This window comes from Ipomoea triloba, chromosome 1 (genome assembly GCF_003576645.1).
Source record: "Ipomoea triloba cultivar NCNSP0323 chromosome 1, ASM357664v1".
Taxonomy (NCBI): Eukaryota; Viridiplantae; Streptophyta; class Magnoliopsida; order Solanales; family Convolvulaceae; genus Ipomoea; species Ipomoea triloba.
Window position 1 is genome coordinate 7033987 of NC_044916.1, and position 16751 is coordinate 7050737.

The window sequence follows — 16751 nt, forward strand, 5'->3', positions numbered from 1 at the left end:
ATATATATATATATATATATATATATATATATATATATATATATATATAATACAATTATACAAGAGAAAGAAAGAACAAATGAGTGGAAACTACAATTATCTTGAATGTGTTACACCAAATACATTAGCAAGAAGCAAATGTCTATTATCATCAAAGAGGTGTGGAAAAATATTAACACAAGTTATGGGACATTATATTCAATGAGGTGGTCATCAACTTTTGACAACTGACTTTTAACTGTGGCAAATTAATTTATTTAAATTATCTCTATTTTCTTTTTATACTTAGGTGATTCTCACTTCGTTAAACTAATTATAAGACCACAGGACCCTTGCCCATCGCGAGTCACATAATCAATCAACCAATTAGACCCTAGTCTTCATGTAACTAAAGAGATTCAATCCACACATTTTATCATCCTAATAAATATTTTTATCATTCATGTTTCTATTGAGATTCAAACTCTCACATTATCACCTTCAGTCTTGACATCAAGTTAGGCGACAAACCACTACGTTAAACATGAGCAAATTATCTCTATTTTGTGCAAGACAACGACTAACTTCATTGATAAGGAAATTGCTAAATATACATATTCCTATTCACCTTTTTACAGAAATTAAAAGTATTAGCCAGACTTTGCATGTTTGGTGTTGATTCTGTTTTGTGTATGGTATTATTTTTAGAATATTAACATAACTAACCAATAAATACTCAATGTTTTCTTGTTACAATAGCATTTTTGGGATTATTTGATCAAATTTAGGCATAAATGATTGTTTCCAAGAACTATAGATTACAAGTAATTAACATTCTAAAAATATTAATAAAATTTGAAGAATTGTAAATTAATTGACAACTGAAAATGACATAATAATATTTTGAAGGTACACGAGTGGGAAAGTTATGACCTACCTCAAAACATAAAATAATCATTTGGTGCAAGAAACTACTATGTATTTTCATTTTTTTGCAAGTAAGTAATAAATTAAAATCTTTGAATTAATGTTTTTTTACAAGAAAATTAATAATTATTTGTTCATATCACATTATTTGTGTCTAATTTTCAATATTTTATTATCTTTATCTTTTAAAAGTTGTTATTTTGTTATTTACATTTCCTTATTATATAGTATTATCATTCATAACTAGTAATATAATTGTGATATATATTTAATTACATGGAATAACAAGTTTAATATATCACCTTCTATGCATTGGATCGGAATCGGAATACTCTTTATTTTCCCTTCTTTTATGTATCAATAGAATTTTTTGGGATAAATATCAAATGAATCATCCAACTATTCTAAAGGGCCTTATTTGACAATAAGTGAATAGCGGTAGTAATTAGCAGCTTTAGTTAGCATTGTGTAAGCAATTTTGACCGGTAGATTGCATTAGTGATTTTTAAATTAAAAAAACATTCAGCAAATTTAATATATTTACTAATAGCTATTAACATATTAAAAAACGTTTAAGAACATTCACAATAATAATAACAAGGCAAAAGGAATAATAATAATAATAATAATAATAATAATAATAATAATAATAATAATAATAATTATAATTATAATTATAATTATTATTATAATTATTATTATTATTATAACAAAAAAAAAACAATTTGTGCCCCCCCTTTTACATTAATTATGTGGGATCAAAATGATCTCACATTAAAAACTTGGGGGAAGATGGGAGGAGCTCAACGCCCTCTTCCAAATATTAATTGCTCATCCAATATTTTCACAAAACATTATGAATAGCAAATTCGTTGCTTCAAACCATTATTAAAAGTGGCAAATTCATCAAAATTTTGACGAATTTGTCATTTACTAAACAAGACCAAAATAGCAATTAAGTCATATTTTTTAGGGTCATTTCCATTTTTGGTCCTATTGTTATTGGGGCATTGCCAATTTTAGTCCACTTCATTAATTTTTGCCATAATGCGGCCAGTCTTATTTAGTCCTTGCCACTTTTAGTCCACCGTTAAAATTTTCGTCAAATGGCCGTCCAAAACAGGGGTATTTTTTGTCTTTTCATGTTTTGGTCATCTCCTTGACCCTTTGCTTTGGTTTCCTTACACATTTCATCCAATGAAAAGGTCCGGCGAAAGCCATGTGAGCCACACATACAAAGCCATGGCTTTCGCCGGACCTCTTCATTGGATGAAAATGTGTAAGGAAAACCACTATAAAGGGTAAACGAGATTATCAAAGCATGAAAAGGCCAAAATACCCCTGTTTTGGACGGTTATTTGACAAAAATTTTAACGGTGGACTAAAAGTGGCAATAACTAAATAAGACTGGCCGCAATGTGGTAGAAATTAATGAAGTGTACTAAAATTGGTAATGCTCCAATAACAGTAGGACCAAAAATGGAAATGGCTCTATTTTTTAAATCTAAATACATACATGAAATCAGGAAAAAAAAAAAAAAAGAGTACAATTTACATATTTTGTTAGTTACTTTTCATTTATAATTGGTAAGTGTCGTTGTACATGGTGCTTGTGTGGCATTGATGTGGCACATGATGCAATGTAACAAATATGGTTTTAAAAAGATAAAATAAAATCCTACACCAATGGCTCAAAGTTTTAAATTTGGTGATGCCAATCAACCTCTCCTCCATCATCAAAGGATTTTAGAATTTTATTTGAACAATTTGCAATCTTAAGAAAGTGTACAGTACAATCCCCTTCATCTCCAAATCTAGAGATAAATTAAAGAAGCTTTCTTTTTGACATCTCAATGTCTAATTTACTTATGGTGATGTTAGTTAATCAATAGTCTATATTTTTAAATATAAACATATATCACATCATATTATTATATTATTTATTAGTGAATTAAAGTAACCAGAGAGTGATTTCGAAAAGTGTTTTTTACAAAATTAAAAATAAAATTTATATAATATGGTACTAAAAAAAAATAGGGGTATCTTTGTTTTAGAGTTGTTATATTCTCAAATTATTTTATAGCATATATAGAACAAGTTAGAAATGGTGATTAAGGCGATGAGCGAGAACTATGAGGCAATGACTTTATCATTACCCTCATTTCTGATTGCAGGTTTTTAGCATTAGGCTTTGAGGAGGTGACGTCCACCCATGTGATGAAGGAAGGCAATAAATGTGCTAATTTTCTTGCAAATCTTGGTCAGGCAAAAAATTTGAGTACAACAGTCTTAGAGGCCCCACCTGAAGACATGTTGCGGGGCTCCTTTCGTGCGATGCCAACGGCGCTAACTTCAAAAGGATCAGTTAATGCCTGCCTTGAGCAGAACGGTCTCACAAAAAAAAATATAGAACGAGATGGGTAAATATATGAAAATACAAATGATTATATTTTCTTGTTAGACATAGGACACGGGTATCCAACAAAAACTTTTGAACTCTTTAAGAAACACTATCCTAACATTTCGTGTCAAAAGACAAAGCGACAACAATATAAAACGAATGAAGTATATATGTTTGTTAAAATGGGGAAAAAATAAAATAAAATAAAAAAATAGAAGGGGGGCATAAGTAGCACATGGTGATAATTTAGTGATGACACATTGGTATAGAGGAAAAGGTGAAGTGGTGCCCCCATCTGTGAGATGCTCAACTTGGGGGCATTTGTCTTCACATATTTTATTATTATTATTTTATTAATTTTTAATTTTATTAGATAAAGGTTAACATCATTAGGTCATACCAAGCCACCATGCCCCAATCAACAAGTTTTTATATATAATAGTTATATTAAATTTTAGTCTTGCCTCTTTTACTTTTTCTTAGTACATGGAGTTTCAATTAACTTTCTGACATTGTAAAAGAAAAATTCATGGATAAATCAATGAAATCCACAAGTATTTGATTTAGCAATGAATTTTCATAGTTAAAATAATTAAATTATATTTATATTGATCATTAACTTTGTTAAATTTTAAGAAAAAAAATGTTAAATAAACTACTAACATACCGTTTTTTTTTTATATAATTGGACCACTAAACTTAAAATGTGTGTAATTGAATCATCAAACAAGGCAAAATATATGCAACTAAGATATTGTTTAAGTTTTTTCCAATAGAATCTATTAATACAATCACATTACTTATATGATATCTATTAAGACTTGTTCTTTCCTTCGCAATGTTAGTTGGGAGCAAAGATTGACATTTTTTTTACTCAAATTGCCCTGCAAAAAGAAATCTCAAATGCACATATTTTGCTTGCTTATTGATTCAATTGCACATGCTTTAAGTTCAATGAATTTTTTTTAGTACTACTGACTCTATTGCATTGTAGTGTTTGCTCAACATATTGAAGCACAAAAAATCAATATTATCTCACTGAGGCTCAATCGCATGACTTAATTGCTCAAAAGTTATAAATTTAATAACATATTTGTCACATTCTTCAAATTTAAAAGAATCATTGTTTTTTTAATTTTTTTTAACCAGCTTAGTTGACATGAGTGACTGTACATTCTTGTTCCTTAAGAAAGGCCAGGAGTTTGAGTTTGAACCCCTCTTGACCCTTTAATTGGGGCGACTTGGTATGAACCTCACCCAAGAAAGAATATTTTTTTTCACTGCATCAAAATTATTATTATTTTTTTTTTGTAAAATGGCTTTCATAAATAATAAATAGAGTATTCAAAAAAAAAAATAGAATTATCCATTTAATTACCCAAAGAGGAAAAAGAAAAGGGAGATCATTATCCATTCCCAACTTTCTTTACTTTTTTAGAGCAATGAAGCTTTTTCTCATCCATAGTATCACACCACCATGAATAGAAAATCTCAGAGACAGAGACTACTACATCTTCCCATCATTTCACAACAAGGGATAATTTCACTCCCACTCCCTCAGGTTTATGCTACTAACACTTAGACCCCTACTTTTATATAATTTCACTTTATCTACCCCTCCCACTCTCCTAGACGTCTTCTTCATATTAAATTGTTAAGAGCATCTTCATTATTTGTGATTTTTCGAAAGTTTTTGTTATGCAACATAGAAGAGAGGGGGCGAAAAGCAAAAAGAAAAGGATTGTTAGAAAAAAACAAAAAGAAGAAAAAAAATGTTTGACGCGTACACAATTAGACGCAGTTGGTGTACAAATCGCATTTTTTGGGGGTTTCCTCGGGGCCAACAAAAAAACATGTTTTGCTTTATTTTTTTTTTTTTCCTCCTCTCCTCCAACTTAGCCCCTCTTCTCCATGCTAGTAAAAAATTCTTGATAGTGATGCTCTAAGACTTGCCTACTTTGCCCTAATTAAGCAAACAAAACAATCGAGATCAACACAAGATCTATTATGAAAACATTGAAAAGTATGTTGGGAATAAGTTTCAGATATTATATATTTAAGAGTTAGATGTTGCTATTTAAAATATTTGAGATTTTTATGAGATACCTAGTATGATTTAATATGAATAATTTATTCTTTTTATTTCTTTAATGTGGGCTAATATTTGAGATTTTTATGAGATACATAGTATGATTTAATATGAATAATTTATTCTTTTTATTTCTTTAATGTGGGCTTTGCTTCAGTGTTAATAATAATCACATAAATAGTCTCCACTGAGTCTTGAACCCAATCCCTTTCACATGAGAGTGTAAACCGGGTGCCACTAGACCACAAGATATTTGGCCTTACTTTTCCCTCCTAAACTATCATTCTAATGTTCATTTGATAATAAAACTCTTTTCATTGATTGAATGCTCATAAATTGGAAGTTAAAAAATATTATTTAATAATTAGAGTTAATTCCATTTTTTGTCCAAAATTTATAGGTGATAATCTACTTTTAGTCATTTTTTATTAGAACATCCATTTTTGGTCCTAGTATTATTGTGACATGACCCTTTTTGGTCATTTATCAATAAGTCAGTTTAAATATCGTTAAATACAATGACATTTTGATCTTCAATTATGAATGTTTTTTAAAAAAATAAACATAAAAAATATACCGGTTCAACATAATTTCATTACTTTGTATAAAAAAAGACTGAAATGTCTTTGTATTTAACGATATTTCAACGATTTTATTGTTGGAAGACTAAAATTGGTCATGCCACAATAATACTAAGACCAAATGAATATGTTCTAATAAAAAGAGACTAAAAGTGGATTGTCACGTATAATGACCAAAAATGAAATTAACTCTAATAATTAAATACTGAAAAATCTAATATATAAGATAATGTGACATTAGAAGAAAACTTTAAGAGAGTGCGTAACATTATACATTATATTATTCATATTTTTCTGACAAAGTGACAAATGGTATTATTAATCATTGAACTACATATTTAATTTTTAACATAAAGTTGAAGCTTAGGGGTGTGGATGTAATTTGTTGAAACAACAAGTGATATTGTGAGAAATGGCAGGGGGTCCAAGTAAAACTATCCATTCTCACAAAGTGCCATAGATTTAAAAAAAGTCATAGCCAAAGACAACAAATCTGCTCCAGATGGTACTTTCTCACATCGTGTTCTGAACAGTTAACATGTAGACCCAACTTTTTTATTTTTTTAGTGAAACAAATTCAAAAGTTTTTTTTTTATTCATTAAAAAATTTTTAAAGTTTAAGTACTGAAGTTACATGTGTCCAAAGTGAGAACACGACTTTTAATTGAGATAGAATACATGTTTAATTTATAAAATTTTGATAAATGTCTCAATTAAAAGACTATGTTATGCCCTCTTTGTCAAATTTCCCCTTTTTGTTTTGTTTTGTTTTGTTTTTTTTTTTGTGAAAAAATCAATAATTTTTTTTTCTAATTTCATCTAATTTAGATCATCTATTAAAAAAAGGATAAAACTATAGGGACTAAAAATTTTCATTGTTTGGCAATAAAAAAACCTCTTTTTATTCCTTGATTGCCAAATTAATTGATTGACCCTACATGCGTTAAAAATAATAATTTATTTATTAAATAAATATAAATCATATAACATGTCTTTTGAATTAGCTTGTCTCATTTTGAATGAATAAAAAAGTCTAGACAATAATCTAATATATAAAAAAAATTATATCTCATACAATAGTGAATATTATGTAGTGATTTTGTGGGAAAATGTATATTGATTCTTTTTACTAATTAGAATGAATTAATAATTAATTATTGGCCACCACTTGAACAATATAAAACAATCAATTATATTATATACCATTTTTTTTCTTCTAAATATTGTATATGTAACAAGTCAATAAGCTATTTGATTTTGATAAAAACTGATAATTTAAGTAATAATATTTTTAATGAAGGGACCAAATTGAGTAGTTTATTTTTTTTATGCCACACATTGTCATATACTCATATGTCAGCTAATCTTTCCATATCAGGTCAAAAATGATCCTCCTATATAACTAACGAATTTTAATAGTGGTTAAATTGAATGAAATCGTACCAAAATTTGACCCAAATTAGCAAAATTAATTAAACAGAAATAGCACAAACGTAAAATTATACCAAGTACATTGTGCTCAGATTACACATATGTAGTTCTCCTTGATGGAAGGTCATAGGGCCGAACCCCAAGTATAAAATATATACTACATTGTAATAGAGTCAATAGTACTAAAAAACAAACGTCAAATTAACATTTTTTGGAGTGACGAAAGAAACCTGTAACTATTACTCGAGAGTATGTATTGGGTAAACTTCACTCATGTGTAATACTTTGCAAATCACACAGAAAAGGGAGATCCGATGCAACATGTTCAATCAAGAGTGTGCTAACAATAGAATAAGTAAAATTAACATTTTTTTGTATAAATTGATGAAGAGGAACTCTTGCAAGTCTCTATCGACTACTCGAGAGTGTGTATTTAATAAACTTCACTCTTGTTTAATAACTCACAAACCACATAAGAGATATAAATAGCCATAGAGAGATCTTATGCAACGAGTTCAATTGAAAGAGTGTTGACAAGAAGTAAAATTAACATTTTTTTTTGGATGAAGAGGGACACCTGCAACGACTAGTATGTATTAGGTAAACCGTACTCCACTCTTGTATAATATCGTGCAAACTATACAAAAGAGGTAAATTACACTAGAGAGATCCTGCGTAAGGGGAATTCAACATAGAACAGGGTGTTGGCAAGAAGTAAAATTAACATTTTTGCCGCGAAAATAACACTTCATTTCCCTAATAAAATTGTGGTTTCTTAAAGAAATTGAAATTGAGGGGAAAAAAGAAAAAAAAAAAGAAAAAAAAAAACTTGATCTTATCAAGTAAGAAGCAGTATAAACGCGTGGGTTAGGAAGGGAATCATTATCTTAATCGTCCTCTAAATTGTTTTCTATGCCTGCCAGATCAACACAACTCTTAAACTAATCCCTCCTAATACTGATGCACAAATAATTATGTTTAGTTAGTGGCAAATAAAATATATTTAATTCAAAAGATGCTTCAACTATGGGCCTAATGACATGCAATTAAACAACAAAATATATTGCGTGTGCTACAGTTTCCAATTGCAGTTATTTCCCATGTATTTTAATGAGTTGCTGAAACGCTAACCAGTAATCAGTCCCCAAGATTCTAAGGAAATAGCATTCTGTATTCGACAATGGACTAAAATGGCTTCTTTTAATGATGTTTTCATATCTATTTTTGTCTTGATTGCAAAGCAATAGTTCGTTGTAATGTTTGTTGAATGATTAATTCCAGTTTTAGTTTCACGATTATTGTGTTTTTTTAATTCTCCATTTTAAATCAAATAAATTTGGTCATCAATGATTAGTAATGTGCCACTCTTAATCATATGTTATATGACTAAATTAAAAGGTTGAAGTGTTTTAGGGTTCAATGCGGTACATTTTTAATAGTTGGTAAAGAAATAATCTAAGTCAATTTTGAATTTGAAAAATACTAAAATAAAAGTTGTAATGTATGTGGAAAGATTAATTTCAATTTTAGTTTTTCAATTATTTTTTTAAATTTTTTTTTTGTTAATTATTGAGTTTAAAATCGACCAAATTTGATAATCGACTATTGAGAATGTGCTCCTTTTTTTTAAAAATAAAATAAAATAATAATAATAATAATAATAATAATAATAATAATAAATTTTTTTTGTTGTGACTAAATTAAAAATGACGCATTTTAAAGCTAAATATGGCACATTTTCAATAGCCAATGATTAGATCTAGTTGATTTTGAATTTGAAGGCTAAAAGTGAGGAACACTAAATCTAGAATTAAATCTATGTTAAATTATTTTCTTGTTCTAGTTGGCTTTTGTTATATACTCAATTTTGATTTAAAAAAAGAAGAAGAAGAAGAAAATGATTTCGACCTCTCGATGTTGTTCTCTTGCCCTCCTGGAGATATTATAGTGCGTGTTGATCTGGAGAGATGTGGCCGGTGTGCCATGTGCTCCGGGAGATTGATCTCTTCTATTTTTTTTTTGTTGGGGTTTCGTCCTTCATTTTCTTCCAAGAAAAATAAAAGAGAAAATGACACTTTTAGTCCCTCAATTATGATCAACCTGTAGGTTAATCCTACAATTATTTGTGATGTAGATTTAATTCTTCAATTAATATCAATATGGTAGATTGATGGCAAATAGACCAAATCTATTACTGTGATAATAACTTAAGGACTAAATTTACATTTCAAATAATTAAAGGACTAAATCTATATTTTGGTTATAAGTGATGGATTAAAAGGTTGATAAATATTTTCTTTGATATGATGATTACAACATAAAAATATAACATATTATTGATATATTAATGAATGCTTTTAATTGTATATAGAGGCCAGGACAGAAGCTAATTTATTTTCACCTAACCTTAAGTTTAAATTAGCCTCAAGGCTTTGGTACTTAGGGGCTTAATTGAAGTTCTAATTAAAATGACTTTGAATTTGTTGAAAGTAGGGACCAAACTCTGGAAATAATGGGTTCACTAGACAAGTATTGATTTAATATTTTATTTAGATGGACACTATTATTTGCACGAAACCTAACAAAATTTAATATAAAATTTAAAATAACATTTTTAAAACTATATTAGTTGAAAAATCCTATTTCGTGGATAGGATGACCATGCATCTAAACAATCACTCCAACATAAATGAGATTAATACTTTAAACACTCCATTAAAATATCAAAACACATTATATCTAGCAAAATGGTCCCAAGATATCAATGGATCTTGGATAAACACATGTTCTTCAGGATTTTAAGTTTTTAATAAGGTGACCAATGAGCTTGCCAAGATTACAACTAGAAGATATGTCTGGATTGAGTTCGTAAAACTTCCTGATGAAGTCCGGAGCTTCTTAGAGAGTGACAGAGACATCGTTATGCACCATAACTACACCAGTGTGACTAGACACTGGCCTAGTTAGGTCCTCCTTAGTCCTTCCTTTTGATTAAAAAAATTAGAAGATTTTCGAGATACTTGTTTAAGTATGAGTCTATTTACTAAGGAGGATACAAACATGTCCTAAACAATCAATTTGTATACTTTTAACCTAGACTAGATGGGTTAATACTAGACTTTAAAATTGGGCTACAAGTGAAATTATGTCTTTGGGCTTTAGTCTAAGTTACTTGATAATGCTTTGCAGACTTGTAATTGCTAACAAAAGGAGATATTGCAGGCTTCTCTTCCAAAAAGAAACATGAAATGTCTGTTTCCTCATAAGCAATTAGCTTAATTTGCAGTGACTGAAGCTGATAATCTCATGAATCAAGAAGCCAAGGATATCTCTTAAACATCAACTAACAAGTATTTGTACTCCTAGATAAGTGCTCATTTAAGATCTTCTGGTAACTATTCAGATCTGTCATAGAACAGTTGCTTTTCATCTGCAGGAAAAGGTTTTCAACTTCAAACACCTTCCCTTTAGCACAAAATTCCTTGGCGAAAACTGCAAAGCACTCGAGGTTAATTACCAATCGCTTATCGATCATTTCCCTTAAAACCCGAACTGCCATTTCCTCATTTCCATCCTCACAATACCCCTTAACCAGGCAACTGTATATGGTGGCATCAGGGGCATGACCATTCCCGACCATGTCGCTCATAAGCATCTCAATTTCTCGCATTCTTCCTTTAGACTTCACAAGGCTGCATATAAGTATGTTATATGACAGGAAATTGGGGTGGCAGCCCAGTTGGGGCATCTGTTTGATGAGAAGAATGGCTTTATCAGCCTCAGCTAGTTCCACAAGACACGAAAGCACATAATTAAGAGTAGATACACATGGATTGACACCTCTAGCTCTCATTTCACTTAACAAAGCAATCGCGTCATTTGGCCTCTTCGTTTTGCAATACTCCTTCACAATAACATCACATGTTTTTTCGTCCAGAATCATTCCAAGGCTAACCATTTCTTTAAAATGCTTGATAGCCTCGTTCGATCTCCCTGCAATACAGTACCCCTTCAACAAACTTGTATGCATCACAATGTCATCCCTAAATCCACTCAGCCTCATCCTTGCAATCATTCTCCTTGCCTCATCGACATTCCCATTCAAACACAACCCATGAATCAATGCACTGTAAGTCAACATGTTCGGCTCACAATTCCTACTCGCCATTTCTTCGAAGCACCTCATAGCCTCAACAATCTGTCCTTTCCTACAATACCCATCAATCAGGGTACAATAAGTAACAACATTGGGCAAAACTATCCCCCTATCAACCATCTCATTAACAATCGTCTGTGCTTTTTCCATTAATCCCTTCTTGCAAAATCCATTAACCATAGTATTATAAGTCACCACGTTTTTATTCACACCCATTTCATCAAACACCTTCTGGGCATGCTCAAGCATGCCTGCTTTGCAGAACCCCCTGATCATTATAGTACACGTGGAAATGTCCGGCTGCATATCGCCCTTCTTTATCATGTTTCCAAAAAATTTCCAAGCCAAATCTACTCTATTAGCCTTTACAAAGACGCCCAACAGGGAATTGAAGGAAAACAAACAACACTCTTTTTCTGTTTTCCTCACACCATGGAAAAGCTTGATCGCACACCTTAGGTGGCCCAAATCACCATGGGCCTTGATGAGCTTACTCACCATGAAATCAGAGAGCCTCTGATGGCTCTCGAGAAGTTTAGTGGCCAAAGAAAAGAGGCGGCGGGAGAGCAGCTTGTCTGTGATGGCAATGTAGCAGTGGTGATTGTGGAAGTAGTGGTTTGGGTTGTGGCTCAGGCTTGAAGCCCAGTTGAAGAAGAAGAGGGAATGGTAAGGGTTCGTTTGGGAGTTGATGGTTTCGATGACTAGGTCGTGCGTTAAGTATGGGGAGAATTTGTTGAGAATTGAGGTGTCCGGCGGCGAGGAATGGCTAAGGTTTTTGGGGTCTAAGCGTTGCAGGAGAGTGGTTATGGCGGAGACTAGCCGAGGAAGGTTTGGGGGCACGTCGGTAGCGGCGGTGGTGACGAGAGCTGCCATGGACGTGACGGTGATACTCCGTCGGAGTTTTGGGGTTTTTTTTTTGTAGGTGGAAATGAAATTTAGGAGCGACCTGGCATTTCCTACTATCAAACGATTCAGTTTCCCAAATGAGCGACACAATTCATTGCACGTTTAGCAAACAAGAATCTAGCATTAGCAAATACAGTACAATTCTTTATAAGAGTTTTTCGCATTTTTAGTCTCACGAATATTGTGACATTAGTAACATTTAACTTTTAAAATTTGAATAACAGATCTACGAGTATCAGTTTCTTAGTGCAAATGGTCATTCCGTTGAAGTCTCCGTCAGTTTTTCACCGAAAAAATCATTTCTCCCTGATAGCATGGATATAATGGTCTTTTCTTTTACGATCACGTTTTCTCCTTAGAATTTTCACACTTTTGACCCCACAAGTATTGTCGCACTAATAATGTTGATCCACAACTTTCAAAACTTACATAATTGATCCACAAATATAACTTTTTTTAGTTCAAATGGTCATTCTAGTGAAATCTTTCGCAAAAGAAAAAGACCATTATACCTCAGCTATAAAGGGAAAATAATTTTTCCAATGAAAAATTGATGGAGATCTCAATATAAAAAATGTCTTGTGTAGAAAAAATTCAACTATAACCACTTATTATTATTGTTATTATTATTATTATTATTATTATTATTATTATTATAACAAATAAATGAATAATATGTTCATTTTTAGAAAAATGAACCAAATAAAAAAAAACAATTTATTAACTTTCAGTCAAATAGAAAGGCATCTTTCTAACCTTTAGTCAAACATTATAAAATTAAATTATTTTCAAAATTAAGACATTTTCTAAAAATTATTTTCCAAAAAATATTTTTTAAGATTCTAATCCGCCTATAAAATTCAAATTTCAACTAACTAATGAAAAAGATAGCAAGGATTAAAGTCACTATTTATTTATTTGTACAATAATCTTTCTATTGAAAACACTTCATTCCCAATTTGGTCCCTTGACTATTGAAATAATTGGCCCTTCAACTACTATAATTTAACTGTTTTTCCTAAGGAATGACCAAATTGAATACAAAACCAAAACCAATAGTCTGATCTCATAACCTCAATAGATAACTTTTAAAGTCGAAGACATAATTGGACAAATGTAAATAGTCAAGAGACCAAATCGGGATTTAACTAACACAACCCCACATTCTCAACCATGAATGTTGCATGTTCCATGAAATCTCTGCAAAATTCAAGTTGGTTATTGCAAAATCAAGGGCTTTTATTATATTCTTCTATACACTACTCCTTTGATATACTTATAAACTTGTATAATCATCAACTTGGAGGGAGAAGCGCTGCAGCGCCAAATGCAGGCGGAGGGCTAGAATTGCTTCTCTGATTAGGCCAGGACATGAAATGGAGCTGAACCGCATCCATTCTCTCCATTGCAGAGCTTAGAGTTTCCTTAATCTCTGCATTGTCACAACAGTATATCAGGCCGTCTGAGCTGACTGTTGATGGCATCAGGCTCTTGCCTTCTAACCGCGAAATCACCAGCAGGTGCCCGGTTCTATTTGCTTGCTCGAACAGCTGCCCCAGCCCTGCTCGCCCCGCAGCTGTCCCGCTTGTTACAGAATACACACAAAAAAAACCCTGCATGCGATTAAGTAATTAGAACATCTCGTGTTGTAAAGTTTGGTAAATTAGCTGGTGCAGAAGGAAAAATTACTCGTACCTCTTCGGTTCGCCTAATGTCTAAGCCAAATCTAGACTCTCCCGATTCGGGTGTAAGTTCAATCGGAACCTCTGCTACACCAGGTAGGAACCATAACCTCACACCTTGAACAAATTGGAATACAGAAAAGGAATTCTGTTTCCTAGTAGCATTTCTTCCCTCCTTTTGAGGAAAACGAAAGGATTGGGGTTAAACCACTAGAATTTTGTTGCTAAAATAACATGGGGAATGAAAAGAGTTGTGAAAAGAAGAATACCAAAGGGTTGATTTGCTCAGTCTGGATATTAACAAAAACAATGGGAATTCCTCCTGAGACTGCTGCTGAGAACCAGGCCATAGTTCTGATAATTGTGGGTTCTATACGGCCCTCCCCTGGGAGAGGCATGAAGAGGATGGAGCTAATCACCGTGGAACGCGGATCAGGTAGGTAAGTTCTCACCTTCAATCTCCAATCGTATTGCAATGGCATCTGGTTGAATCCCCTANTTTTTTTTTTTTTTTTTTTTTTTTTTTTTTTTTTTACTTTGCATCTGACTTGTCAGATTTATTATTTTATTTCCTTTTTTTCTTCTCCTTTTTTATTCCTCTCTTTCTCTTTCCTAGATGGAGCTTAAAAAACCTTGAAAATATTTGAACTATTATATATGGATGCTCTAAATAGCTAAAACCTAAAAAAGATTTTTTTAAAAGGGTCACACTTGTGTGAGACGGGTCAGGTCGACATAATTTGGATCATATATAAAACCCACCCAAAGACCAATTTATAATATTAACTATGACCCAAATTATGTTGACTGGACCCGTCTCATGGATTAAGACGATCTCACACAAGTTTTTGCCTTAAAAAAAAACTGTCAAAGCATTGAGCATCCACTGAGCTTAGCGTCCCCCTCTCCATAGCGAGGGCCTTAGTTGTGGCCGTTGCCAATTGTCAAACCCCCTAGTCATTCCTATCGCCACAACCACACTCCTCCTCAGCCTCCTCGTCCGCTCGTTATTGCAGTTGCTACTCTGAGTCACCCGGACATCTTGCCTCCTCTTCCATATTCGTCCAGCCAGGTACTCAATTAACAGTCTAACATATGTAGTTGACTAATTTATAAGATGATAATAATCTAATAGTAGTGCTCGTATATATATATATATAATTATTGGGCCGCTTAGGCATTAAGCGGCCCGGAACGCTGAACCAGGTTCTACCTTAAACCAGGATGCATATGAAGCAGGGGGAGAGAAGTGAGGGTGCAGGGCTTACCTTGAAGTTCAGTGCACTCTTCAAAAGTTAACTCAGATATGACAGCAACATGGTTCTCATCATATGCTGCTCTGATCTTCACCCTTTTCTGCAGCTTTGAACGGTTCTGTGGAATGATGAAAACCCGCATCTTTACACTAATGTCCCCTCGCCTAACTTTCAACCAAACACAATCAGCCTTCCCGATGATCCGCGCAACTACCAAGGTTAGCTCAGACCACCCCTTTGCCTGCATAAATGAGTTATCAGCAGCAGTAGCAGCTATGCCTTCGATTATATCTCCGGGCAATGGCATACTGTGATCCCATGCTTCTGGATCCTGTTCCACTTTCTTCACCCCAACCACTTTGTGAACACTGCCCATTTCCTTGTTTTTTGAGTGTGCAGCATTAGTATCCACAGATTGTAACCAAATTAAGCCTGTTTATATGGTGCTTATATAACGTTTTTGCAAAATCTGATCTAGGGAAGGAGGGACTTCGTTTATCACAAGGGGAAGGATGTCTAGTGATCCACGTTGAAGAAGATGACTATAATGGCATCTTTTAAATGCCTTTTTTGGCCATGTTTTGATGTTAACAAGGTGGATTCTTAGTACTAGGAAGGATTCTTGGTACTAGGTGGATTCTTAGTACAAAGACGGCTTTTTTTGGATTCTTGTCAAATATCTCAAGGATCGCATGAGGTTTCTAAGCTACACCCAAATTGTGTTGGCGTTTCTTCCTATTGCCACATCTCAATGGCAGCTGTCTCATCTCCATTCAACATATAATATATAAATATAAATGTACAATTTAATTATTGACTTTTAGTTCAGTTATTTGATTCCATATTGCTTAGAATCCATCAAAAGTAACGGTCTCCTACACGTGAAGGGGCGTGTTAAGCATGTAAAATATAAACATAAATGCATAATTCAACTATTAGTTGAGATGGACACATGCATGTTTCAATTATCTCATGTGGCCTGATTTTACATGAAGCGTAGTAAAAACTAGAATTGTTTACTCATGCAGCTAGCTATAAAATCAACATGATCTGTGGATTGTGGAAAATGCTAGCAAACAGCCATATCTCCTGCTTATCTTCTTTATCACAGTAGGGCATAGCTCCCGGCCTCTTCAATAGGAAGATGGCGGATTATCCCAAATTCTTCCATGAATCTCATGCTTAGCTATTCCACTGGAAAACATCAATTACTATGATTATCTATTTCTGCAAAAATTTCAGAGTATATATATATATATGCTTAGATCAAAAGCGGATAGAGCTTCCTCTGTAGAAGTGTGGATTTACAAAATCAGGTATGCATAAATGCACCACCGCGTGTC

The 16751-nt window shown here is 32.6% G+C and overlaps 1 protein-coding gene across 1 annotated transcript in view; it reads right to left on the minus strand.

Moving 5' to 3' along the window:
* The window catches only part of LOC116020799, a 19030-nt gene extending 3238 nt beyond the window's left edge, over window positions 1–15792 (minus strand). Inside the window, exon 1 of the mRNA XM_031261374.1 lies at window positions 15421–15792. Within this exon, the coding sequence (XP_031117234.1) occupies window positions 15421–15784 (364 nt within the window). The 5' untranslated portion in view covers window positions 15785–15792. The remainder of the gene's footprint in view (window positions 1–15420) is intronic.
* Between the last annotated feature and the right edge of the window lie 959 nt (window positions 15793–16751).